This window comes from Sorex araneus, chromosome X (genome assembly GCF_027595985.1).
Source record: "Sorex araneus isolate mSorAra2 chromosome X, mSorAra2.pri, whole genome shotgun sequence".
NCBI classification, from domain to species: Eukaryota; Metazoa; Chordata; class Mammalia; order Eulipotyphla; family Soricidae; genus Sorex; species Sorex araneus.
The window spans coordinates 183,080,798-183,107,913 of record NC_073313.1 but is presented as its reverse complement, the minus strand read 5'-3'; the positions used below and the strand labels follow the sequence as shown (position 1 = coordinate 183,107,913).

Below are 27,116 nucleotides of genomic sequence, written 5' to 3'. Positions count from 1 at the left end.
CCTGAGGGAAAAAAAAGTTTTCCTACCAGAAAAGGTGTTAAAACATAACAAAACAAAACTCTGTGTGTCATCATTTGGAATTCTTTTAACTATTTGCCAGTGCAAATATATGTTCTCATTGTAAAAACAGAAAGAAAATGATCTCAGGAGATACACACCCTTACACTACCAAAGTATCCATTTGTTTTAATTTTAGTGAAAAAGGAAATCTGACACTATCACATGCACCACTATAGAATTTTATTATACCTATAAACTTTTCATTTAATTTTCAGTGAATTCAGTATAATGCTTGCAGCCAGACTTTGTTGCATAATTTGGGGTTCAGTGGGATTCTGGAGCGTTCCCATACATGACTATGTAGAATGGAGTCATAAGGGCTAGGAAAGAAAGGGTGAGAGAAAGCTAGAAAGGTGTGAAGGCCTTTAAAGTTGCTCTCAGTTGTGGCCATGTTGGGGGGGGGGGGGGGTCCTAGTGATGGGTGAGAGTTACTGCCCAAAGGATAGACTTGATTCCACATCTGCTTCCTTCCCTTCGCGTGACTAATAGCAGGGCATCACTGGTCAACTCTTCCTTGAGTGTTTTCTTGTGCTTCCTTACTGCAGAAGAAAGGGATTTCTTTTCATGTGTGCTCTGTCAGTACTATAGAATTAGTATGACTTGTTTAAGTCATGTGTACTGAAGTGTATTTTGCTTTCTGAAGTGGTCCTTAAAGCTTTCTGTGTGCAAATAAATGTGGGTAAAAAGGAGGGATTATTGGATCAACTTGACTATTAAAAATTATAATGATAGTAATACTGGATTTCTGTGCCATACACATTGTGTTTTTACTGCGTTGTTTAATTTAATTTTCAAATACCGAATCTTACAGATCTGTTCTTTATTTGCTTTTTGGTGGGGATGGGGGCCACATCCAGCTTTGCTCAGGACTTAATCCTGGCTCTGTGCTCTGGGGTCACTCCTGGCAGGACTTTGGGAGACTGGGGTGCTGGGGATCACACCCAGGTCCGCCACATGCAAAGCAAGTGTCCTACCCACTGTACTCTTGTTCTGGCCCTAGATTTATTCTTTTTATAATCCTTCTGTAAGTTGAGAAAGATCTTCAAGAGGCCAAAGAAAGCAATGAAAATCACTCAGTCTCAATTATAATTGAGTTTGCATTGCATTATCTTCCCTCTTAGCATGGAAATTAACGTTTGCATTATCCGCATGGACTCCATGCAGTTTCAATCACTCCTATTGGAGTGATTGCAGCATTTTCAGGGAGGGAAATACTGACAGGCCTAGAGCCCTCCCAGTCACTTGATTGGATTAAAGATGTGTGCTAACTGCAAGAAATGAGATGAGTAAAGGAAAAGCAGTGGAGCAAGAGAAGGGCTGCCCAGACCCCGGGCTTCTGTATGTTTGGTAACTGGCTGGGGAATTTTTCTTGCTAAGTATCCCTTACGTGCTCTCCTGTGCTGATGCTACAGGCTAGAGATCCTGAGCACTTACCTAGCCAGGATCAAGGGAAGGGGACAGTGCTATTAACTTAACGAGCACTAGCTCTAAAGCTGCAGAGTTGGGACAGAAGTTGAGATTGGAATAGGAAGAGTTTTCATGTTAACCATAGTCAGAGAGATAGCCAGAGAGGTGATGACCAGATCCATGGGAATTCAGTTACGAATCTTTTCTCTAGTTTATTAGCCATGATTCTTAGGATAGCACTGTGAAGTGTACTGTGTACTCTGGGACAAAATTTTTATTTATCTAAATTTTTTATATAATGTATATCAATAGTTAAACATAAGAAAAAGTACTTTCAAAATGTGTACAGGCTTGTTTTTGAAATATAGTAATCTAACAGTAATAAGTTTCTTATTACTGTTAATAAGTAATAAGTAATAATGGCTTGACATTATTTTTGTAATCTTTCTAAACAAGCTTTCTTTTTTTAACATTAGGGATTCCTTTCCATTTGATCAACAATTTAATATTTTGATGAGATTTATTGTGGATCAGACACAAACTCCTAACCTCAAGGTTGGTAACTGTTAATACTCTTCTGCCTCTACAAGTCACATTTGCTTAACATGTGTTACTTTGTATATTTGTATATATGCTTTGTGTTTGGCTCTTATGAATAAATCTGCTGCGAACATTTTTATATAACTGTGGAAATGCTACTAATGATACCTATTAGATAAATTGCTTGTTCATTGGGTCGGTATATATTTGACTTTATTTTATATATTTTCCTCTTTATTTTTAACCTTATCTTAAAAATAAAAAGGAAATAATAAACCATAATCATCTATTATATTTCCACCAGCAGTATAAGAGCTCTGGTTGTTTCATAACATCACCAATATTTGGATATATATTTTTTTTACAAATAATGTTTAAACTAGAAATGTGTTCTTTATTGAGGTAGATATCTTATTGTAATTTTTGTAAAATTTCACATTCTAATACATGAATATTATTATTAATTGTGCCAGCAATAGACCCCCAGATACATGTGAAGCCCATGCTCTATCACTGAGCCCCCGGCTCAGCCCTGATTGTTAATTTGATTTGGGAATTTGGGGTGACCCCTTTCTTTTGAGGTCAAAAGGTCTGAGAGCTCAGCAGAGAAGTTAGGCAGAGTATCTGCTTGATGACTGAAAATGCTGCCTTGCAAGGCATGTTCTTGAACATGTGACAGAAATAAGTTCAGAGTGCAGAGTGCCTTTCTGGTAACAGAGGTGTTAGAAATCCCACAACCTACTCAGTCGGATCCCTGTCAGTGGCTTGTGGCATGAGTGAAGATGACACCTGGTCAGCTCTGCAGACTAGGAATGAAGACTCAGCTGCCAGACTTAGCACCAGTTATTCCTTTTCCCCTGTGGTAGGAACACAATGCCAGGAAAAAGAAGGGCCCCTCTCAGTAATGTCTGCTGGTCTCTCACTCAGAATTCTATTCAGAGAGCCACACCATGTGCTGATGCTTCTAACTGTTGGGTCTTTCAGGTCAAAGTCGCAATCCTGAAGTACATTGAGTCTCTTGCTAGGCAGATGGATCCCACAGACTTTGTGAACTCCAGTGAGACAAGACTTGCTGTTTCTAGAATTATAACTTGGACAACAGAACCAAAGAGTTCAGACGTGAGAAAGGTATGTCCAGGGGCACTAAACTTTACATTATGTACAGACCATTGTTAGAAAACCTTGTCTTTATTACTCAGTGGTATTCTACTGTATGCAAACCTTTATCATGTTTTGCTTTTCTTGTGAAAACTAAAGCTTTGTTAGTATCTCCTTCTCTCTCTAGTTCCACCTACTTATTAATCTTTGAATATAAAAATGGAAATATAAGTCTAGTGTGAAGGGTCATGGCTTTCTGCAGAGTCATTAATGTTGTTGTGTTTTAGAATATGAGTACCAGTCGCTTACTGTCTCTCACGAGGACGTTGGTTTTCCTTAGACCAGCTTTGTGGCATGTGCCATGCTTGTTCCCAGACTTACCGACCAATCATTCCTTTGCCCCTAAGGTGGAAACACAAAGGTGTGATCACATATCCAAGGTTACCTAATCCGAAGGTGCTTAATAGTAAACTGGGGTTGAATGTTTGCTAAGACATAATGAATTCTTGAATTTGAAAAGGGTAAAAATATATTGGCCGGAGACATAGTACCTGGATTAACCTGCTTGCTTTACATGGAGCTGACTCCGGTCTGATCCCTGGCAGTGCATTATCCCCAACACTGCTGGTAGCAACCCCTGAGCACAGAGCCAGGAGTCACTGCTAGGTGGCCCCAAAACAAGCGGACAAAAAAATTAAAAAGCTTGTGATCACACCCCAGGCCTGTAACACGCCGTCTTTGATTTGGGAGGTCAGGTGGGCAGGCACGTGGTCCAGATGGCTTTGCTCTTTGAGCTGGTGTCTGGCAGCTCGGCCCTCTGCTGTTCTGGCCACACCAGAGCCAGCTCGCATCACAACGGCAGAGTACAGCCACCATGAGTCCTACAACTGGAAGATGTGTGGCCCTGAATTGCAGTCTCCAGTGCCCGGCAAGCACTATAGCCAGCAAGGGCCCAGGCCCCCAGCTGCGTGTCCTTCCCCAGCACACGTGCAGGCTCCTTAACTTAGCGGAGTGGGGCCTCATTGAGCACCACAACCAAGCTTGTGTGTGTGGCCCCTGGTCATCACTCAGTCATTTCAACAGGGGGTGAAGGCAGCGTGTAGAGTAGCACTGTAGCACTGCTGTCTTGTTGTTCATCGATTTGCCCAAGCGGGCACCAGTAATGTCCCCATTGTGAGACTTGTTACTGTTTTTGGCATATCGAATACACCACAGGTAGCTTGCCAGGCTTTGCTGTGCGGGTGGGATACTCGAGGTAGCTGACCGGGCTCTCTGAGAGGGACGGAGGAATTAAACCCAGGTCAGCTGTGTGCAAGGCAAACGCCCTACCTGCTGTGCTATCGCTCCAGCGGGTAGAATAAAGTTCTTTAATTAGGGAGGGACTTTATTTTTCACTTTATTTAATTTTTTTAGTTGAAGGTTCAATAATCTTTTATTTATTTATTTTTAATTTATATATGTGTGTATGTATATATATGTATTCTATATATATATCTTAAAGATATTTTATAACCTACTTCTCCCTCTGGGAGAAACTGGCAAGCTACTGAAAGTTTCCTGCCCACATGGGAGAGCCTCACAAGCTTCCCATGGTGTATTCATATGCCAAAGCATACTTCATAAGTATATATACACTTATATATACTTATTCAATAAATATATATACCTATTGAATACCCTGTGTGGTACACAGTTACAAAGCTGTTCATGGTTGGGTTTCAGTCATACAGCGATCCAACACCCATCCCTCCACCATGGTACATTTCCCAGCACCAATGACCCCAGTTCCCCTCCCGCCCCCCCCCCCAGCCTGTCTCAATGGCAGGCACTTTCTCCCTCCAGAATCTTGTCTACTGTGTCATGTGATTTGAGACCTGTTCTCTCCCACTCACAGATCCTTCTCACTCTTGAACAAGGCATTATACACATGTGCATACCAGGGCACAGGAATCTTGGGATTCTGTCAAAATCTGTTCTGCCTACAATGCCTCCAGTCTCTTTTTGGCTAGCCAAAGCCTTCCATAGTGGAGCTAGGGGTGTAGCTCTCAGCTGTACTTGCCTTGCATATATGAGACTCTGGGTTTGATTCCTATGCTTCATTCCCATCCCCTAATCTTCCAGCATTACCTGGTAATTTTAATTTTTAAGTCTTTTTTTTTTTTTTTTGGCTTTACAGGGTTTTTTTGGTGGTGGTGAGGGTCACACCCAGCGATGTTCAGGGCTTTACTCCTGGCTCTGCGCTTAAAAAATTACTCCTGGCAGTACTCGGGGGACCCACAGGGATACCAAGGATCGAACCTGGGTCAGCTGTGTGCAAGACAAATGCCTACCTGCTGTACTATTGCTCTCGCTCCTCCTTTTAACTCTTAAGCATAGATCTTTTTTTTTTTTTTTTTTTTTTTGCTTTTTGGGTCACACCCGGCGATGCACAGGGGTCACTCCTGGCTCATGCACTCAGGAATCACCCCTGGCGGTGCTCAGGGGACCATATGGGATGCTGGGGGTACCGAACCCGGGTCGGCCGCATGCAAGGCAAACGCCCTACCCGCTGTGCTATCACTCCAGCCCCCAGCTCTTTCTTTTTTCTTTTGATCTCTAGCTGTGCCCATTAGGATGAGGTTCGGCTTAGCTGATGCATTTCTGCATTCTCAGTTTCTCTGGATTTTTTTTTTTTTTTATCTGTGGCTTTAAGTTGTTTGACTTTCAGTACCGTATGCACCCAGTACTGACTAGTACAGCAAGGTTGTTTGATTTAAAGAGGTGTGTGTGTTAAGGTACAGTTTGTGTTCTTTTGCCTTATTACCGCTTACCCACTACCTGATGCTACTGCAGTACTAAGCACTGCAGATTCATCCTACCTGGAGACAAGTTCACCTTTTATTTAAATACTCTATTCAGATGTAAGTACCCACTGAATATGTATTAAAAATACAGATGCTGTTATAATTGAGGCAACTGACTTACCCAAGAATTTGAGATTTATTTGAAAGATTGTCTAAATGAATGTAGTACCTAATTCTATTGTGAGAGTTCTAAATTATATTTAAAAATTGCACAATGCCATCGATCACTGTGCTCAAAGAGCTAAACTTGACCTTTGGGGCTGTGGATCATTGCTCATTGGAAGAGTACATGCTTCACGCAGTAAATTCCCTGGGTTTGATCCATGGCACCTAGAAAAGAATAAAATTGTTACTTTAGAGGCCAGAAGATAGTTCAACGGGCTGAGTGCACACATTGCATTAGGAAGGCCTTCGATTGATTCCCAGTACCTCAGGGTCCCTGAATACCCAAAGCCAAATAATAAAACCTGTATTTCAAATCTATTAAAATGTGAAACAGAGAGGCCTTTTACTCTGAATAATTGAATGCCCTTTTCTTTTTTTTTTCTTTTTTTTTTTCAGGGCACATCTTTTATTTTTTATTTTTTTATTTTTTCATTTATTAGTGAGTCACAGTGAGGGTACAGTTACAGATTTATACATTTTCGTGCTCATGTTTCCCTCATACAAAGTTCGAGAACCCATCCCTTCACCAGTGCCCATTCTCCACCACCAGTAAACCCAGCATCCCTCCCACCCACCCAATCCCATCTCCCCCCACCCCACTCCGCCACTGTGGCAGGGTATTCCCTTTTGTTCTCTCTCTCTAATTAGGTGTTGTGGTTTGCAATAAAGGTGTTCAGTCTCTAGTCTACATTCAGCATGCTTCACCCTTCCCCCGCGTGGCCTCCAACCACATTTTGCTTGGTGTTCCCTTCTCTATCTGAGCTGCCTTTTTCCCAGAATGTGAGGCCAGCTTCCAAGCCATGGAGTCAACCTCCTGGTACTTATTTCTACTATTCTTGGGTGTTAGTCTCCTACTCTGTTATTCTATATTCCACATATGAGTGCAATCTTTCTATGTCTGTCTCTCTCTTTCTGACTCATTTCACTTAGCATGATACTTTCCATGCCCATCCACTTATATGCAAAATTCATGACCTCCTTTTTTCTAACAGCTGCATAGTTGAATGCCCTTTTCTATTTTAATTATATATGTGTGTCTTCTCGTCTTTTATTTGCAGAATTAGTACAAGATTCTATCAAGTACTGGAAAACTCTTGATATTTTTAAACATACTTTGTGACTAGGAGCCAAGTTCTCTTGTTGGTATCCTGCTTACTTTCTTAATAGCAGGGCAATGCTATATTCTAATACCAAATATTTGAAAAGCGCTGAGTCTCAAGTTTTTCTCATATTGACCCCTTCCTCCCTTGAGAATGTATTGATTTGACGCAGACGGTACTGGGGAGTTTGCGGACAGTCATTCTTCATGTTTATGAGATTCTGTTTGGGAAGGCACTTTCAAGACATTGGCAGCTGATGCAGCTCTCGCTTGTGGACTTGAATGCTTTTTCACCTTTTGTTTCCATTTTCATCTCAGGTTTTTTTGTTTTTTTGTTTTTTTGTTTTGGCTTTTTGGCTTTTTGGATCACACCTGGCGATGCACAGGGGTTACTCCTGGCTCTGCACTCAGGAATTACCCCTGGCCGTGCTCAGGGGACCCTATGGGATGCTGGGATTTGAACCCGGGTCGGCCACGTGCAAGGCAAACGCCCTACCCGCTGTGCTATCACTCCAGCCCCTCATCTCAGGGTTTTGGGGTGGTTCGTGAGAAGAGGTGTTGAGGTATTTGATATTTTGAAATGGAGGCGTGCTCCTTTCAGCCCTCACCAGAACATGCTGCCCCGGCGCTGTGTGCTCTCGGGCTGTGCTCGCTAGTGCGGTGGGCGGGCCGAGGGGGGTGGGCCTTGTCCAGTCCACACTTCAGCTGCTCTGCCCCTTCCCAGTAGCCAGCCACCCCGTTTGCAGGTGTGAGAATTCCATCTTACAGTTCATTCTCGATTGCACTTCCATCTCTGTCACTTGGTAGTGTGTGAACAAGTGATTCAGCCTCATTCTTTTTGATTGTCCATAAGATGGGAATAATAGTGCTTGATTGACCTAGCCACTGTTGGGGAAACGAGAAGTAATAAAGATCACTGCTGTTATTATTGGATTGTTTTGGTTTTACTGCTGCTGTGTGTAGAACTAAAATTTTCAGCATTTAGAAGATTTTCTCCTCGCCCCCCGCCACCCAGTCAATCACAGGGATTGTGGTTGAAATTTTGAGTGGTGTGTTTATAGCTTCAGATGCAGAACTCTGCACGTTTGCGTGTCATGTGTGATTTGCTAATGTTTAGCACCTATTCTGTCAGGTGTAAAAATAGATTTAGCCCAAGTGTTGTGAGAAATGTGAGAGAGGAGGAAAGCATATTAAAGAAAACCAGAGATTCATAAGATGCTCTTGCCGGAAGCCAGGAATGTAAGTCATCTGCAGGAGTTGAAATTTCTAATAAAAGTTAAGATTACTGGTTAGAAAGCAGCAAGACTGATTCTGAAAGCCAAAGCTTTGGGCACCAAATGAGGTTTCAGCCATACTGTGACCACCTTTTTGGAGTCTCACGTCAATCCCTTTGTCATCCGTTCCATCAGGTAAATGCAAAAACATGATTATTTTTAGGAAGGGTCATAATTCTTAAAAACTAATAAGGAAATGATTGAGGTTTCAAACTGGTAGTTCCTTTTACAAACATTCTTATAGATGGCAAATATAGATGACAAATACCCAATTAGTCTATATACGTAGAGAGCCGTGATTTCATAAAGGAAGGCAGGTACTTTGTCAGCTCACAGATGACCATGGTTTCAGCACTTGCTGTGTCTCTGATTAAACTGCCCCCTTTCCTGTTTGTCAGTCCCCGCTTCAGCGTAGTCGAGTAGGTGAGGATTTCCCCGCTAGGTCAACTTCAACCTGCTCTGGGCCTGGAGAAGGAAACTTGGAAGAAAATTGTAAACAGGTAGATTTACAACCGTCTACTAATTCTAAAAATCAAAAAACCCAAACACTTCACTGTTTGTGTTTTATTTTATTAATATTTATTACTCCTATGAAGACCAGAAAGATTTTGAAGAATTCTAAAAATAATACCGTGTGCGTGCGTGTGCCTCTGAAATGTTTGTGTTTTGGTGTGTTTTATGATTAACTTCATTTCCAAAGAAACAGCCAATGTTGAGCTTAGATTGCTTCCCAGTTTCAATGGAATAATACAGATGCAAACTACAAACTATGTGAAAGTTTCAAAATACCTTCTTGGTAATTTTGTAAAGCAATTTTAATGACAATAAGAAGGAAGTTGTTATAGTTGTTTAATAATTTAAAAGTGCTATCTTCTTCCCGGGCTGGAGCGATAGCGCAGTGGGTAGGGCATTTGCCTTGCACGCGGCCGACCCGGGTTCGGTCCCCGGCATCCCATATGGCCGTCCCAGCACCACTAGGAGTAATTCCTGTGTGCAGAGCCAGTAGTAACCCTTGTGAGTTGCTAGGTGTGACCCAAAAAGCTAAATAAATAAATAAATAAAATAAACTTCTAAGGACTAGAGAGACATAGTACAAAAATATACATACATACACAGAGTTGAGCACAGAGCCAGGAGTAAGCCCCGAGCAAAGGCATTTGTGGACCAAACCCACTCTCTTTCTCCAAAATACACATTTTTTTTTTTTCACCTGTTAAAATCCAAAACAGCTTCTTTCTCTGTAAAGTGCAGTTTTTTCTCTTTTTGCATGTGTTTTTCCTAACATCTAATTTTTTTTATTTTAATGCACATAATACTTTGCATGGTTTTGGTATTTGCTCTTACATAAATATATAATACCATGGTGACAATTACATTGGTGGTAAAATGTGGTCTTTCCTGATAATTATTTATCATGACTATTTTCAAAATGAAATGCTAGATTGTATATTTTAGAACAGTAATGATAGTGTCAAATCCTAAAAGCAGACTGAACACCCCCTTTTGTGACTTATTTTGGATTAAATGGCTATAGGTGACTTATATTTGAAGGTCAAGGTGGGGAAAAGTGAGACAATGAATAAAAATATTTTTACTTAATACGTAATTTAGACATGTTGAAATATTTTTAATTTTGTAAAGATTTTTTTTCATGATCTTTTAAAAGTCATGATGAATTTTTATTTTTGATTAAATCCTTTTGTGTATTTGAATTTTTCTTTCTTCTCCTGGAACAGATAGCAGGTTTTATCTTAATTTAGCCTTACATTTAGTGTTGCAAATAAATGCAGTGAAATGTTTTGTAGCATTTATTTTTCAAAGAATTTCTCAATAGCCATGTTCTTATGTAATTTCTATGTTAAAGAAAATATTAGGATAATTGCTATCACCATAAAAATGCAGCCTTTGGGGTGACAGTGCAGCAGGTAAGGCCCTTGCCTTGCATGTGGCCAACCTAGGTTTGATCCCCAGCATCTGCTGTGGAACCCCAAGCACCGCCAGGATCATTCCTGAGTGCAAAGCCAGTAATAGCCTCTGGGCATCACCAGGTATGGCTCCAAAACAGACAAACAAGCAAAAATACAATCTTTGGGAAAATCAGTCTGCTTTTAGGCAAAAGATACTCAAGAGAGTTTTCTTTCCATTTGGCTCTTAGAAATTTTTAAGAAATGCTGGTGAATATTTACTAAAATTTTCTTTTGGCGTAGTTTTTCTAGATCGAAAGCTTTGTAACTCATCCCATAGGCACTGTTGTTTAGTCTTGCATTACGCCCTTAGTACCATAGAAAGCACATCACTTGCTGGAGAAGCCTGGCTCTCTTCTGATAACAACTTGCTTCAGCTAATGGCTTAACATGCCTCGCTGCAGCTGTGACTGCACACAGTCCAGTTGAGTGTTGTTTTGAGTAGTGGAGAAGAGCAGAACATTTTTAAGAGCAGAAAAATGTGATTTTGCTGTATACTCTTTTAGCTGCTCGCCTTCCCAAAAGCCATCTCTTCTCAGCTAGCTGTTACTAAAGTAGGGCATTTTTCAGATGTGTTTAAGATCTGTATTCTAATATTTCTGAGTTGGGAGCAGGGTGGAAAGAGTGGTTTCAGGGCCAGAGACATAGTTCAGACATTTTGGCACTTGTCTTACACATGGCAAGTCCCAGTTTGACTCCTGGCATTATGTGTGGTTATCAAACACTGCTAGCAGTGACCCTGAGCATTAAGCAGGGGTAAGCCCTCTGTACTACTGTGTGTGGCCCAAAAACCAGAGGGAGGGGCAAGAAAAAGGAAAAAAGAAAGAAGAGACTAGTTTCTTAAGATAACACAGCAAAAGCCAAAAAGATACTCTAGGGGCTAGAGCACTAGTACGACACGTAGGGTGCTTGCCTGGCATGCCGCTGACCTGGACTCGGTCTCTGGCATCCCTTCCCCTATGTTCCTCTAAGCCTTGTCACGAGTGATCCCTGATCACAGAGACAGGAGGAAGCCCTGGGCACCACTGGGTGTGGCTCCAAAACAAAAGATACTGTAGTTCATTTAGAAACTTGTTCTTTCTAGGGTACAATGGGAGCCTATCTAGCGCTGACTTAATGGACTCAGTAATCTTAGCACTGCCCATATTTTTTCTTGTTTTATTGATATGTTTAGCAACTTCCTAGGCAACCAAGGAAAAAATATAAGAATTCATTAACATGCTGTGGAAATCCTAAAACCAGGGCACGAAAATGAAAACGACTTACTTTCTAGTTTGATATTTTTGACTCTTTGTAATTGGCAGCATCATTTTCCCCAGATCCTTTTTGGTTTTGCTTCTGAATATCAAAGATGTCCTCTTTATTCACATTACTCATGAAACCCAGTTTTTCTTTTACAACAATCCTAAGAAGCATTTTTGAACCAAGACATGCTATTGTGCATTATCTAAATTAATCTTCTCTTTTCTTTTTAGGCAGCACAAATTGTGCTGATCTCTCTGTTTGAATTGAATACTCCGGAATTTACCATGTTACTTGGTGCCTTGCCAAAAACATTCCAGGATGGTGCCACTAAACTCCTTCATAACCACCTCAAGAATTCTAGTAACACCAGTGTGGTGAGTGCTTTGGTTGCAATGGGTACTTGGATGGAGGATGTTACCTCAGGCTGGACCGTGTAGAACTTGTTCTAGTAGAAGAACCAGCATTCACGTGTTATTGTTTAAAAGTCTGTGAATCTCCGGAAGGGGCTGTTGTCTCATGCTGCCAGGTTACCAATAAATGAGTCAACCTGGCCTTTAGATGCGGCCTCTTTTGGGGGATCTGGGGAGGAGAGAGTGGAGGGAGGTGCATGCCCAGCAGTGCTCAGGCTTGACTTACTGCTCTGCACTCTGGGATCGCTCCTGATGGGCCTGGGGTGGGGGGAAACATGTGGTTCCAGGGGTCAAACCCAGGTTAGCTGTATGCAAGACAAGCACCCTTCCTGCTGTGTTATTTCTCCAGCCCCAGTGTGGCCTTTTTCTTACTTTATGTTGCTCAGCCAGTGTTGGGAGTTCCTGCCAGCTCCACTGTCACCCCCTACCTGGGTCCTGGGAGCATTTCCGCAGTTGAGCCGGTCCAGTTGGTTTTGGAGCTTTGCCAGCAGGAACCCCAACATCAGTTTAAAATTTTCTGGATTGTTTAGTCCTTCAGTCATGGAGTTGAGTTAGTCCTATTTTGGTTGTTTGTTTTCTCCACAATATGAAGATGCAAATGCTCAGTTGCATCCGTTATTCTAGTACAGCCTTTTGGAAGTAAATCAAATATTTATTGTTGAGCTTTAAGAATGTTTTTCATGTCTTATCTATATGTACTTAAATCTTGACCATTACCACTTTGCTTATGCAAATTTTGCCGTCTGATTTAAATGTGACTTAGAAGACCAAGAAAATCATAGTACTATTGATATGAAACTGTTGAATAATGCTGCTTATTCTTTCTTCACCCCAGAGTTCTCCAAGCAATACGATTGGCCGGACTCCCTCCCGACACACCAGCAGCAGGACCAGCCCTTTGACCTCACCAACCAACTGTTCCCACGGGGGCCTCTCTCCAAGGTAATGCCATTTCAGCAGGAAGTGCGGGAACTAAGGAGACCTCCTCAGATGTCAGATATTGTAGGCAAAAGACACAAACCAAAAACAAGTTGGTATCAGGAGACCAGGGAGTCTAGTTCTTACCCACATCTTAACTGTATTGTTTTGGGAAAATTGGGTGGTGAAAGTTCCCTGAATGTTCTCTGAGCTGCTGCTTCTTCTAAACACAAGTAGTACCCTATAGATTTTATTTTAATTTGCAGTGCTGGGAAACAAGCCCAGAGCCCAGTGCTTTTGCCTTGTAGCAAAGTGCTACATCCCCGGCCTGCCCTGTTGATTTTAAAATCAAAAGTTTTACTTAGTCTGGTTTCACTTGGATGCCACTTTGACTCCTGCCACCTGTTCTGCAGCCATAGTTGTGCCTGGAGGGGAGTGAGTCTTCTAAGACTTCCATAGTCCAGCCACACATATTCTTGAGTCATTTTCCACCAAATGGCCATTTGAAGTGTAGTTGGTATCAAATGACATGGGGTCACATTGGAAGCAGAACACTTTGTTTTTGTTTCATTTTGAGGCCACACCTGGTGGTGCTCAGGACTTCCAGCTCTGTGCCCAGGAATTGCTCCTGGTGGTTCAGGGGACTTATATGGGGTGCTGGGGATTGAACCCAGGTTGGCCGCATGCAAGTCAAGCGCCCTATTCGCTGTACTATCACTCTGGCTGAAGTAGAACACTTCAGTGGTCTGGCAGAAGGATTAAGAATCAAATTAGTAAAATTTGATTTTCAGACTCCTCGTTGAGCACATGTGAACATTAGCCTCCTAAACATAGGACAGTGACTTTAGAAAATGCTTTTTCTTGGACTCTTTAAACTAATTCCATTTGGTCAGAGCATTAGAAGTCTCTGGACGGTGATCATAGTGACACCTTGACTTGAGTCTCGAGGCTCCACTTAAGAGTGTCCCTGTGGATCAGACTTATGGGGACAGAGCCAGTGTCTGGAGCTGTGACACCATATATACGTTGTGTTTTGTCTACAAGAACTCCAGATCCCAGGGGTCACCAGTGCCTGGATGCGGGAAACTTAGTCTTTGGACTCGCTAACATCAAGATCTTAAAATTATTTTTAAAAAGTACAGCAAGTATGCCATTTTCCCTTCAATGGCAAAAAAGATTTTAGGTCATCAAGTCTTCCAAATACTGCCTTCCTCACCACTGAAGTTCTCATTTGCCTGTAAATATTTTGTAGCTTGACAAATTTGCAGTTTTCTTAAAGAACAAAAAATATTTTGTATAGTTGTTTTATTACCTGCTGCTTATCTCTAAAGTGCCCTTCCCCGTCCCCCACATTAATTTGAGTAGCGTTACATGTGATGAAACATCTCCAAATTTGGCGTGTGTTGTAGTGATTTCAGCAGGTTCTTATAGTTAGATATCTGAGATCTAACTAATGAAAGTACTATCTAAATTTCCTAGATATGACTAAGGCTTAGCCAACTCTTCCCCGATGGTAAAATTGTATCTAAAATATATGGTTTACCTTTTGTATAAAACATGGTCAACTTTTGTATAAGACAGTCTCTTTCCTGTTGGGAGATAATGTTATAGAAATTCACATTCCCCTTAAATTGTGCTCTGTGTAAATGGTATAAATTGTGCTCTGGTGTAGAAGTGATATAGCACTCCTTAGGAGCATTCTACAATACTCATTAATAACATTCTTTTATAATACAGTTTCTACTTATTTTACTGTCATAGTGGTAATTTCCTTGTAGTAGGTGATAAGCAAAAAGTAGATTTCAAGTATTTTGTTCTAGAAAACTCAAGTTCTTTGTTGTTATAATTTGTTGCTAATATACAGTGCCAGCATAATCCATCAGAGCCCAGAATTGACTAGCGGGTCTAGGGAGATAGTTTAAAGGGCTCGGGCACATGCTTTGCATGCTGGAGCCCTGGGTTCGAACCTCAGCACTATAAGGTCCCCCAAGCACTGTTAGGAATAACCCCATGAGCACTTTTCCAGGAGTAACTCCTGGGCACCATCCAGTGTGACAGTGAAAGGTCATTTTGTGTAGACTCTGGATTCATTCTGTCATAGGCTTGAGTCCCTACAGAATCAGAGTGGGCCTTCACTGGGAAGGCCAGGCTCCCACAGGGGGTGGGAAGGGGTTTGCTTAACCCCCGCCCGTTCGCAGAGCTTCCACCCCAGCCCCCACCCCGCCCACCCAGAGTGACTTGGACAAGGTCTGGAGACCTCTCATCTACCTACACTGTTTTCCTAAATGGGACCAGAACTATCCTCGGATTGTGACTGGCTGTGCCCCCTGCTCTTACAGCAGGGGCCCAGAGACCCCCTGGTGCCCTTCTGTCTCCTCCCTGGTCAGTCCAACTCACCCCTTTCCTGTCGTCTTTGGCTTCTGTTTTCAGTCTGCTTGGATTGCAGCCAGTTGCTAGAACTTTCCGTCAGGATCTCCCCAAGCCCAGGTCACCCTGTCATTCACCGTGTGGAAGAAGGCCGTTCTCAGATGGCTTTTAATTCTTGTCTGAGGGGATATTCGAATTCTGGCACTAGGTGATTTAGAGCAGCCCCATCTCCGAGATGGAGAGTCTGGCCCTCTAGTGGTGCTATGGCTCTCTCAGTGAATAGGCTGGTGGCAGGGCCAGAGAGAGTGCAGTGGGTAGGGCACCTGCTTTGCATGTGGCTGACCCAGGTTTCCACCCCCTGTGTCCCATGTGGGTTCACGGACCCAGCCAAAGCACAAGGTCCCGTGCTGCAGTGCTTGTGTGAGATGGACACATCTGCTGGGTCTTCCTGCCACAACTCCTGTGCTTCCATGTGAATTTAGACCCCAAATGCCTTCTTGGTTCTTTCTAAAAATTGTTTGAACTGCCCTAGACCACAGAGCCCTGTTTCCTTGTGCGTTATGGTGCTGGCGGTGTCCCTGGCGCCCACCCATATGCACACACTCATCTCGCTTTGGCATCTGATGTGATTTAAAACTGTCAATGGACGCAGTTGAAAAGGGGAAAGAATAAAAATGTCTCAGGGAAGAACAAATTATAAGACAAAGTTTGTTTGTTTTTTTTCTTTATATATTGAAATAGTAATCTTCTTTGATTTATTTTGCTAGAACTTAAGCAAAGAGGAGCCTCTGAGACACTTAGACTCGAGTGCCTTTTTCTCCCCTCCCCCTTTGCCTTTTTTTGGTTTCTCTTTCTGATTTTCCTCTTCTGATCACTGCAGTCGGTTATGGGGTTGGAGTGCCGATGGGTTATCGAAGCACCCACCTCCCTTTTCTCAGCCTAACTCCATTCCCACCGCTCCCTCCCACAAGACTCTCAGGCGCTCTTACTCTCCCAGGTAACACGCTACCTGTTGCACTTGTCTGAGGTGTCACAATATTATTGCATTTCCAAGGTCGTCGTAGGTCTTTGGGCCAGAGCCTCAAAGTGCCTCCAGCTCGGCCCCTCCTCCGGCTGAGGCCAGCGGGAGTAGCGCCTTGGTGAGAAGTGTGAGCAGGTGTGTCGCAGGGACAGAAGGCCGTGTCGTCCACCCAGCAGCCTCGGGACATGGCTCCCATGCAAGCCTTGTCAGTCGGGCCATGATCAGGACCCAGAAAAAAATGCTCCGGCAGAGGCGCCAGCAGGCAGGAGTGGGCAGTTTTCCCGAACACGGTGCCGGGGTGGGACCCAGGGAATCAGACAGGCCTGGTTTTCCCCACAGCACCAGTCGCTCTCGCTTCTCCCCTTGATGGCATGGCCAGATTTCTCTCCTGATGAAGTTGTCACATGGCAACGATCTGAGAACCAAACCAACAGGCACCCCTGAAGAGGTGCCAGCTGCCGGGAGAGAGCCGCCAGCGAACAGCCCCCGCCCCCAGCCTGGGCCCGCCTGCGTGCCACAGGAGGCCCGAGAAAACACAGGGCTCCCTTTGCTCTCAGTCAGCGCTGCAACACGCACCCCCGAGGAGCCCTGTGGAGAACGTTTGGGGGGTTCGTTGGTGCTTTTCCTAGAGGTCCGGCAGGCAGAGACTCCAAGCCCCGGGAGGACAGTGTAGCCGATGGGTTTGTGGGGACAGTGTAGCCGATGGGTTTGTGAGCTCTGGTAAGATGAGACTTTTGAGTGCTTCATAGAAAGCTTTCGCACAGGTCTACATTCCTACTTTTGTACCCTCAGTGGAATAAAGGTGTACAGGCAACATAGAAAACAATGTATGTATTGTACACAATAAAGATGTTTTGACAACACTGTACTAAGAAGATCCTGTAATTACTGTTTCTGGATACACAGTTAGGGCAGGGGCACAAGGAGGTGGAGAGAGCCACTCTCTTCAGCTCTGGCTGATAAAGCATGTCACCTCTCTCCCTCTTGTCCCTGCTCCACCTCAGCGTCTTCTCTCCTTCCTCTCCCATTGCCCTGACTCTCTCCTTCTCTTCCCCATCCTCCCTTCCCTGATTCCTCTCCCTCCACTCTTCCCCTTTCCCTCTTCTCTTTCCCTGCCATGTACAGCCGGTATATAGACTTTCTCCCACCACACTCACCGCCTCTGTGCCCTAATGGGCACTCAGCTGCAACCCCTGTCCAAGGGCCTCCCTCCCCCCCAAATCCATAATTCACTTTTGCTCTTAGTGCTAATGCTGAATTCATACCCATAGCAGTGTGCTAGCCATCAGAGTATGTTAACTGGAGACGATTAAGAGCAACTTAGTTATATAAAACAAAGAGGAAATTGATTTCTTCTCTCTATAGCAGTAGTTGATGTCTTGACAAGGAATAATGATCCTTATTATTATTATCCCCTAACATAGCATCTTTACCCTACGAAAGGACAAGAAAATGTCACAAGGCAAACTTTCTATGTCCAATTCCTCTTTTCTTAGAGAATTAATGCATACACCGGGCAAGTTTGGGACTTTATTCTGTTGCGATGACATGGCCTGACCCTAAGCCAATGAATATTGACAGATTGAGCAAGTCTTTCTAATCTAAGGAATTCTAAGAAAACCTTTCAGGGTCTAATCACATTGTTTCAGTTACCCAGGACCTCACCTTTAACCTAAAGGATTATGTCTTTGAGCTATAACAGGACAGAGCGTGGGGGCAGTGACAGTTTGGGGTTTCCCTGTCCAGGTTTCTTGTAAGTCAAGTTTCTATGTCCCCTTTGCTGCTCTCCAATGTATTACCTTATCGCCTTCACCAGAACTTCCTGTTACTTATAGAATGAGGAGCACTTGTGGCTGGAGGGAAAGGGTCAAGCCCAAACATGAAATAAAAAGAAAAAGTCTTGTTTATTGCAAAAAAGAAAGCCATGTTTCTGTGTGAGCCCACCTGGAGCTCACTTGTTTTTTTGCTTCATACCAAGGAGATACTTCAGACCTCAAGCTGATGAATCTGAAAGTGTTGCTGATTTTACTTGGCTATCCACATGTACTCCCAAATTGGAAGTCTGAGTTGGCTTCTTAATTGAAAAGAAGAAGGAGGAACATTAGCTGGCAGAATCCTTCATTTTTCTAATTTTTTTACCAAAGGCTGCTCTAACAATCTAATCATAACAACTGAAAGGAAATATTTCAGAAAAATTTTAAGTGATACAATGAATGATGACACTGAGTACATAAAAGCCCACCTTATCTGAAGCGACATGGAAAATAATATTGTGACATCCCTTAAAAGTTGAACGTTCTGCCAGAAATCTTTCCATTCTGTCATTCTTTGAGTTTTTTTTCCCCCTTTTTGCATGGGCTATGCTGTTATTTTTGGTTCTTGTGATTCAAAGTATTTAAGGCATCTTTTTACATCTTGTATATATATTTTTTGTTTGTTTAAGCCATACTCAGTATATGTGTGTATGTGTGTGTGCGTGTATATACATATAGTAGCGTACTGGTCAGATGTATAAATGCCTTTGTTCACGTAAACTAGTGTTGTGGAGTATAGACTGGAGTCACGGGCCTCTCTGTCTCCCCAACCATGCTTTCTTCACATTAAAGGAATATTGCTTCATAGACAGTCTGTGAACTTGGAAGGGGTTGAAATCTTGACTTCTGTCCAAGGTTTTTATTTCACCTCCTGTCAGTACCTTCATGGAATTTTACCTGTGAACGTGTTCAAGTTCACATTTCATTTTCTTTGATGCCAGCGCCAGTCTTTGAGTTGGCGTGTACTTTTGTGATCTCTCCAAGTACAGTTAGGGTGTGTGTTTTCTTTCATATATCAGAAAAGGGAAAAATGAGTTCTCTCTGGGCCATTTTTTGCAGTTTTTGGTAAAGGGCTTCCATCTCTGAGACTCAGCTGAGATCTGGCAACTCCAGCAGAACTAAGAACTAAGGTCTCACAAAACACTGGGGTTGTGGTGACTTCAAACCAGTAGAGGTCTGGTTACTCAAGGGGGAAAATCTCCAAACTTTGTCTTGTCCAAACTCCTAGATTGTTTTTTGAAAGGGGGCCGGAGTGATAGTGCATTGAGTAGGGCATTTGCCTTACCTGAGGCCAACTTGGGTTTGATCCCTGGCATTCCACATAGTCCCCAAGCACCTCCAGGACTCATTCCTGACTGCAGAGCCAGGAGTAACCCCTGAGCATCGCCAGGCTTGACCCAAAAGGCCAAAATAATAATAACAATAAAGGTAGGAGAGGGAGCGTAATCAATGTTACTTGGGGTTTGTTGTTGTTGTGTGTTTGTTTTAAGTTACAGAATGGTTGCCTTTGCGAAAGTGTACAGAGATGGCTGAGGGTAGTTTCCTGCCAGTGGGAAGCTTAGTTTAAACAATAGTCATTTCCCTGTAGAATAGATTGCCTTTTTTTGGGGGGGGGGTCACACCTGGCGATGCACAGGGGTCACTCCTGGCTCTGCACTCAGGAATTACCCCTGGCGGTGCTCAGGGGACCATACGGGATGCTGGGAATCAAACCCAGGTCAGCCGCGTGCAAGGCAAACACCCTACCCGCTGTGCTATCTCTCCAGCCCCTAGATTGCTCTTCTTTAGCTCTTAGTAAATGTTGAGTTATTAGTACAACCAAGGATTCTTTGAGTGATGCTGGCAGACCTCATGACTTTTTTCTAAGTTAAATTAGACAAATCCATTTGGTCGTATCACGAATATTTTCTTGATATAAGAGACATCAAACTTAGCTATCATTTTTTGATTTGCGCTGGGTCCACTGTCGCTCCGTGTTTTGCATTTTCAGGCTGATGTACCAGTCCCCTGCTTTGCTTTACTTTTGCTGTTTTTAGTGAGGTCTAGTGACAGTTCACTATCCAGACATCTGAAGGCCACTTACTGGCATGCAGCCTTATATCAAAAGTCTATTTAGGATACTTTTGTTTCATTTCCTGTTTCACTGTCCTCAATTTTTTTTTAAAAAAAGGACAGCCTTTAACAGTCATTTTTTGTTAAAAGACAACTATTTCTTGTTTCTTAAAGTGCTTTTAAATTCTCACTCATCAGTGTGCCTCATCTTGAAGGCACAAGATGCTTCTATCAGAGCACTACAAGCACCCGCATCTGGAAGAGTTTGCCATTCACAACAGTCGCCTGGATTCAGTGATGAGAGGTTTAGGAGCCGTTTTGTAGGGTGCGTCTGAATTTGAATCACAGGGTTGTTTTCTTCCATTTTGAGCTTTTTAATATAGAAGGCTATTCCCCTTCTCATTGCTGCCATGACCAAGGCTTGCACACACTTGGTGGTTGCACACTTAGACACTAGCTGAGCCTAGCCTGTGGTACACCAAAGATCATAAACTGTTGGGTGGCTGGGAGCACACTCAGCATATGGGATGGTCCGTGGGTGGAACTTGCAGCCTTCACCCATGCAAGGCAGGTCCTCTTTCCAAAGGAATCGTTCCCTGACACTATTGATTCTGGGGAGCATAACCCAGTCTTAGGAGGTATTTGCCTTGTTCTTCCGCAATTTCTACACTAGCTTTATTTCAAGTACCTATTCCTCTTTAAGTTTGTACATTTGAGACCAGTAACAGCCGAACTGTTTGTTTCCATCTTCGAGATATGAAAGTTTTTCTCCCACTTTCATTACCTCGTGCATTCAGTTGTCACTCTTTGAGTTCATGCATTCTTGTGTTTATTGTTGTTTCCCACTGGTTCTTACGGAGTGTTGTTGTGTAATCTGTTTGGAACCAGATTTGACAAGGAAGCTATGTAGTTGTCCAGTGGATTGTGTTCTAACAAAAGATGTCTCCTTTCCATTCCAAGTCACCAAAAAAAAAAAATGAAATAACAATATAAATTCACTTTGTAAGTTATTTGGAGTAAATAGACCCATGCCTTAATTACTATGTGTATGTTTTAACTTAAGAAAAAAATTATCTTTGATCTTTAGCATGCTGGATTATGACACAGAGAACTTGAACTCTGAAGAAATTTATAGTTCTTTGCGAGGAGTTACAGAAGCCATTGAAAAGTTTAGTTTTCGAAGCCAAGAGGACCTGAATGAGCCGATTAAGCGGGATGGCAAGAAGGACTGTGACATTGTAAGTATTCCCAAACTCGGAGAGAGCCCCCTGTCAACATGGTTGGTACTGATTCTCGTGAGGCCCGTGTTGGGGTCCCTGCTTAGTCTAGGGAATTTGTGGGTGGTTGCGTGCCCTTAGATCCAGGATGGTAATTGGAGGGAGCACCCTCAGCAGTGGAAGACGAGGGAGAAAACACTCAATTTGTAATGAGAGAAATTGAGGCAGTGCTAGTACACAAGGCTCCCGTAGAAGCAAGGCTGACGCACACTGCCTCCTGGTCTCATAGGACTGCTGTTCCGAGTGAGCGGTGTTAAGTCTCTTAAAAACTGTCTGAGTAAAATTAGCGCCCCAATTATTAAGTAAAATAGACTTGACATGTAAGTGAATGAATTACTAGGTTAAAAGCATAAACCTAAGGGGCTGAAGAGAGAGTACAGCAGGTAAGGCGCTCACCTTCACGCTGCCAACCCAGGTTCCATCCCTGGCATCCCGTGTCATCCCCCCAAGCATTCCAGCCATGAGCCCCGAGCACAAAGCCGGGAGTACTTGAGCACTGCTTAGGACCTTGAGCACCGTTGTTTGTGGGAACAAATTCCCCCCCACACACACAAAGGGAAAAAAAAAACCATAAAACCTATTCAGTCACCTTTTAGGTCTGTGACAAACCAGATACTCACAAGTTGAAATAGGAATGATAAGCAGGTTTCAAGGGAGGAATCTCTTAACTCACCTACCACTTCAGGGAATGTTGGGGGGATGTACCCAGAGTCCTGAGAAGGAATTGACAGTGTGCTGTGTCCTAGGTGTCCCGGGACGGTGGCGTTGCCCCGCTTGCCCCCGAGGGCCGGGGCGGCAGTGATGTGGTAGAAGGAGGCAGAACGGCTCTGGACAACAAGACCTCCCTCCTCAATACCCAGCCACCGCGCGCCTTCCCGGGGCCGCGAGCACGGGAGTACAACCCCTACCCCTACTCCGACACCATCAACACCTACGACAAGACAGCCCTGAAGGAGGCCGTGTTTGACGACGACATGGACCAGCTGCGAGATGGTTTGTCCTCCTGGTTATCGTCCCCGGGTCCAGAGGTCCCTTCCCCCAGCCTCCCTCTTGTCACATTGACCTCTAGAAGCCTGTTTCCTGGTCCCCGAGACAGGAGAGTCCCCCCCACATCACTTAACTCTCGTCGCTGGAACAGATTAGGAGCCTGCTCCAGAGCCCAAACCCAAAGGACAAGGGGAAGTGGGGCTCCCTGAGTGGGGAGCAGGGGTGGAGATGCAGCCTCCCCGCACACGGCTCTGCCATTGTAAAAGGAAGCTCTCAGTGGGGCACGGCTTCCCAGTTCCTGAGTTCTCAAGCCAGACCCCGATATACTCCTGGAAAACTCCTCCTTCTCCTGCAGCAGGCTCATGTCCAGATCTTCCTGCAGCTACTTTGTGTTGACTCTGCCCTGTCTTTGGGAGAGAAAGACTGACACATGTTGAGCAGTGGCCTTGCCGGGTATTTCACACATACTATCCAACCAGGATCCAGGGCGGTACCCCTTCTGCAGATTAGCCAACGGTTTTAGAAAGGTTCAGTTACTTGCCCCAAATCTGACATACTGTGTACAGAACAGGACTTGCCTGTTCTCTTCTCACTCATGTGTTAAACCCAGGATTCATTATCAAGTCCCAATTATGGTTTGGTATGCTGGTAATTTTATCTGGAATTTAATTACTTATTTTTTCGACCTTGCTGAGACGTTCATGTCTTTTTATTTAGTTCAACCAAAATAGTTGATTTCTCCTCCCAAATTAGATATTTCTGTTTCCAGTTCTGTTGATAATATATATATACATATATTTTTTAATTTTGAGCAAAGAGTTAAAATAGGATCTCAAAGGTGAACTCTAAACAATTAAGTTGTTTTATATCACAAAATATGTGGCTTACTGAGGACACAAGGCCACAGAGAAGGTGGGCTATGCTCTGGGCAGAGCTGACCGTAGCATAGTGCTCACATAGAAGCAAAGTCCTGCGTTTGAGAGCAGAAAGGGCTGCTGACGTGTGAATGTGGGTGGTAGCAGCTCTGAGAAGACCAAGTCCACTTGCTACACAGTTGGCGATGCCCGGGGGTTTGTTTATGACTCGCTCTTTCTGGGAGTCATGAGCTATCTTACTGTATTTGCTCAGACAATTGGTAGATCGTTTAACTTAATCCATCTGTTGGTTTGGTTTGGAGATATCTTAGAGATTCGGGTTATTTATTTACCAAAGTGTACTAAAATGCTTAAAGGGAAAGGTGGGATAGCAGAGGGAAATCATAATCATAGAGGTCTGTCACCTCTCAAACTTTTGGAGGGTGTTTTGTTCTTCAGTCTTAGGAAGGAACATGCATGTGAGAAATCTCGTTTGTCTTTGCTTCTCCATCCTTTCGATTAAAAGCTGAAAGTCACTGCTCAGAGTTGAGGTCTCTGTAAAGAACTAAGGAAAAGAAAGGATGTGCCTCTGCCGGTGGCCTGCTCCAGGGCTGGCAGTGGGCGGGAGCGATCCTGCAGAGTTCACACACCGACTGATGTTTGTGTACCAAGTTGGTTACTAAGCTCTGGACATTTGAGAAGGGAACGGACGTCCATCAGTTAGATGCACTAGTGAGGAGAGCCTGGAGGCAAACGTGTGGTTTGAGTGGCCTTGATTGCCTGTGGGAACACCAGCCTAGGGTGAGAAGAGGGCTGGGGGAAAGAAGGAGGGCTGACGGGAGGGGCCTTGTGGAGAGCTGCCCCTCTTCATTTGAGATAGACGGAAGAACTAAAAGCCCAGTGTTTCCTCTGAGGAGTTGACGTGAAAAGATAAGGGAGGGGAAAGGTAATGCCTGTTGGTTGGTGCTGGGTACCCGGCCCCTGGGGTAAGGCGCCAGCAGGAAATGCGCGTGTGGGGCAGACAGGGACTCTGAGAGGTGCCCATTTCCTGTCCCGTCAGAGCTGGAGGTGCCCGAGGGGGCACTGTCCCGGGCATTTCCTTTGGAAGTGACTTCAGTTTGTCTGTCTGTCTGTCCCACAAGTGCCCATTGACCATTCTGACTTGGTGGCGGACCTCCTGAAAGAGCTGTCGAACCACAACGAGCGGGTGGAAGAGCGCAAGGGCGCCCTGCTGGAGCTGCTCAAGATCACGCGGGAGGACAGCCTGGGCGTCTGGGAGGAGCACTTCAAGACCATCCTGCTCCTGCTCCTGGAGACGCTCGGGGACAAAGACGTGAGGAACTTGTGTTCTGTCCCGCCTTCTCCCCCATCCCACAGCTCGGGGTTTCACCCCGTCCTTGCCGGGTTTAGCTTCAGCTTTCATTCCTGTATTAGGCTTTGCTGTTGACATCAGACCATTTTCCCGTACTTTTGGAGCGCGTATCAGTAAGATGGTGTGTTATCAGAGAGAGCCCACCCTGGCATATATGCAGGTTTCCTGTTACGGAGTGTGTAGTAGTCCTGGGAAACTGTTAGGTTACTGTAACACGAAAGTTTCTAAGATCTTGATTAGCGTAGACTGAGTTTTGTTTCGGGGTATTTTTGTTGTTTGCTTTGGGCTTTGTATTTTATTTATTCTTGTTTGGGGTTTACAGTTGGTGGTGCTCTGGGTCTACTTATGACTCTGCTTACAAATCAGTCTTGGCAGTTCTTGGGGGGCCATATAGTGCTGGGGTTTGAGCCCGGGCCACCTCTGCCCCAGCCCATTCAGCCATTTCTCCGGCCCCTAGGATATGTTTTAAATGAACATTTTCCCTGTTTAATGTTTCGTGTGTAATTAAGAAATAGAGATGCAGCACTTTTTAAAAGATACATGTCCATAGAATTCTCTTGACACACTTCCGTATACGTACACAGTTATCTTAATGGATCAAATGGCAGAGTCCAGAGACACGATGCTTCTAGTCCTATTTTTTCAGGTATCTTTATACCATGACACAGGAATGTGACAGGCTTAGCAGCACTTGAGTCCTGTGCCTGGTGTGTGAACTACACATGACACCCAGCAGACAGGCTTAGAGGAGTGTCTGATCTTGTCATGGACCTGCCCTCTCCCACCCACCTCAGCAACTTCGCCCTCATACACAGCCGCAGTGCACTTAGGCATTGCCTGGCGGTAAAATGCTGTTTCCCAGACCTTAGTGTCGCCTAGCAGCGACAAAACCCAGAGGGGTGAAGAACTCAGTAGGCCCGATCTGTTGGGTGGTGACACTCAGGCCACAGTGCAGGTCTTGCCCGGCCTCCTGATGACGGAAACCTCAGAGGAAGAGGCGTGAGGAGAAGGCGGCCGATAGCACCAGGACCCCTACCTGCTTCCTGGGGCTTGGGGTTACTGACTCCCTGTGGAACTAACCATGGAAGAGTGGTGATTTTAAAAAGCAAAGGTCCATTAACTTCATAAAACCAAACGGTGTTAACAGAGGCCCTTCTGCTCGGTCGGGCTCTGTTCGGAGACCAGATGATGTCATGGAAGGAGCAGGCAGACAGTGGGGCAGTGTGTGCATCGTGCAGATGAGTGACAAAGAATCAGGATGTACTTTTTGGCTCTGTTTGGTGTAAACTCCCTTCTCTTTCATTGAGATTAGGAGTCTGTTTGGAGTGGCTCTCCTCCAGAGGCGTGACTCGGGCCGCAAACAGCTCGGGGCCTGTGCAGGCACCTGTCCCCCCCTCGGCATGTAGAAAAGGGCAGGGACGGTCCCCAGAGCTCCAGCTGCCCTGGAGTCCAGAGCCCCATAGAGTGCGCCCAGGAAGTGTCGAGAAGCTTTTAACCTGTGCTCTTGTTCCTTTCACAAAAAGGTAATCTGGGCTGGAGAGACAGTACAGGGACACTGCCCGGTACCACATGTGTTCCCCCAAGCACTGCCAGGAGTGATCCTAGTCCCTAAGAATTTCTAGGTGTTGCCCCCTCAAAAAAAAAGAAAAAAGAAAAACCCAAAGCAAAGAAACAAAAGGGGCCAGAAAGGTAGTACAGTGGAGAGGGGGCGTGTTGCGTGCAGCCAATGCCACATGGTAGTCCCCGAGCTCTGACAGGAGTAAGCCCTGAGCACTGCCACAGGCAGCTCCAAAAAGGTTACTTGCACACCCAAACCTCAGGAATCCTGGAAATCTCCACAGTTTATCATAATGAACCAGAGAGCCGTCATCTTCATTTTGTCTTCCCTTGTTCTTCATGTGACTCGTTCAAGCTTTCATCAAGTTCCTCTGAAGTGCTGGGTCCTGGGCATGGCCCCTGCAGACACAGCGCGTGTCCTCAGGGAGCGGACCTCCAGAAAGCCGTTGTCACATAAGCAGTGCGCTCTGGGGCAGGGTGACTACAGGGTGTCAGGGAAACGCAGGCTGGGTGCATGGCATTGCTCAGCAACTGACGGGGATGTCTCTCTGCTTGTTTGCTGATGCCTTCCCTCCTCCTCTTCCTCCAGCATTCCATCCGAGCACTGGCACTGAGAGTGTTACGGGAAATTTTGAGGAACCAGCCAGCAAGATTTAAGAACTACGCTGAGCTGACGATCATGAAGACTCTGGAAGCCCACAAAGACTCGCATAAAGAGGTGAGCCAGGCCTCTGGCCTCTGGGTGCTGCAGACAGGTCTGGGGGTGTAGTTTGCACGGTGAGGGGAGAGGAA

The 27,116-nt window shown here is 44.5% G+C and overlaps 1 protein-coding gene across 25 annotated transcripts in view; it reads left to right on the top strand.

Moving 5' to 3' along the window:
* Positions 1–27,116, top strand: part of CLASP1 (cytoplasmic linker associated protein 1) — a 242,752-nt gene that overhangs the window by 185,286 nt on the left and 30,350 nt on the right. For 15 of the 25 annotated variants that reach the window (XM_055123325.1, XM_055123324.1, XM_055123312.1 and 12 more), the window contains 9 exons: positions 1,944–2,022; positions 2,992–3,135; positions 11,926–12,069; positions 12,941–13,047; positions 16,271–16,387; positions 21,365–21,515; positions 22,301–22,547; positions 24,538–24,728; positions 26,914–27,042. In XM_055123325.1, coding sequence (XP_054979300.1) covers positions 1,944–2,022; positions 2,992–3,135; positions 11,926–12,069; positions 12,941–13,047; positions 16,271–16,387; positions 21,365–21,515; positions 22,301–22,547; positions 24,538–24,728; positions 26,914–27,042 — 1,309 coding nt within the window. The remainder of the gene's footprint in view (positions 1–1,943; positions 2,023–2,991; positions 3,136–11,925; positions 12,070–12,940; positions 13,048–16,270; positions 16,388–21,364; positions 21,516–22,300; positions 22,548–24,537; positions 24,729–26,913; positions 27,043–27,116) is intronic. The other 10 variants (XM_055123331.1, XM_055123330.1, XM_055123332.1 and 7 more) reach the window with 1 other exon arrangement.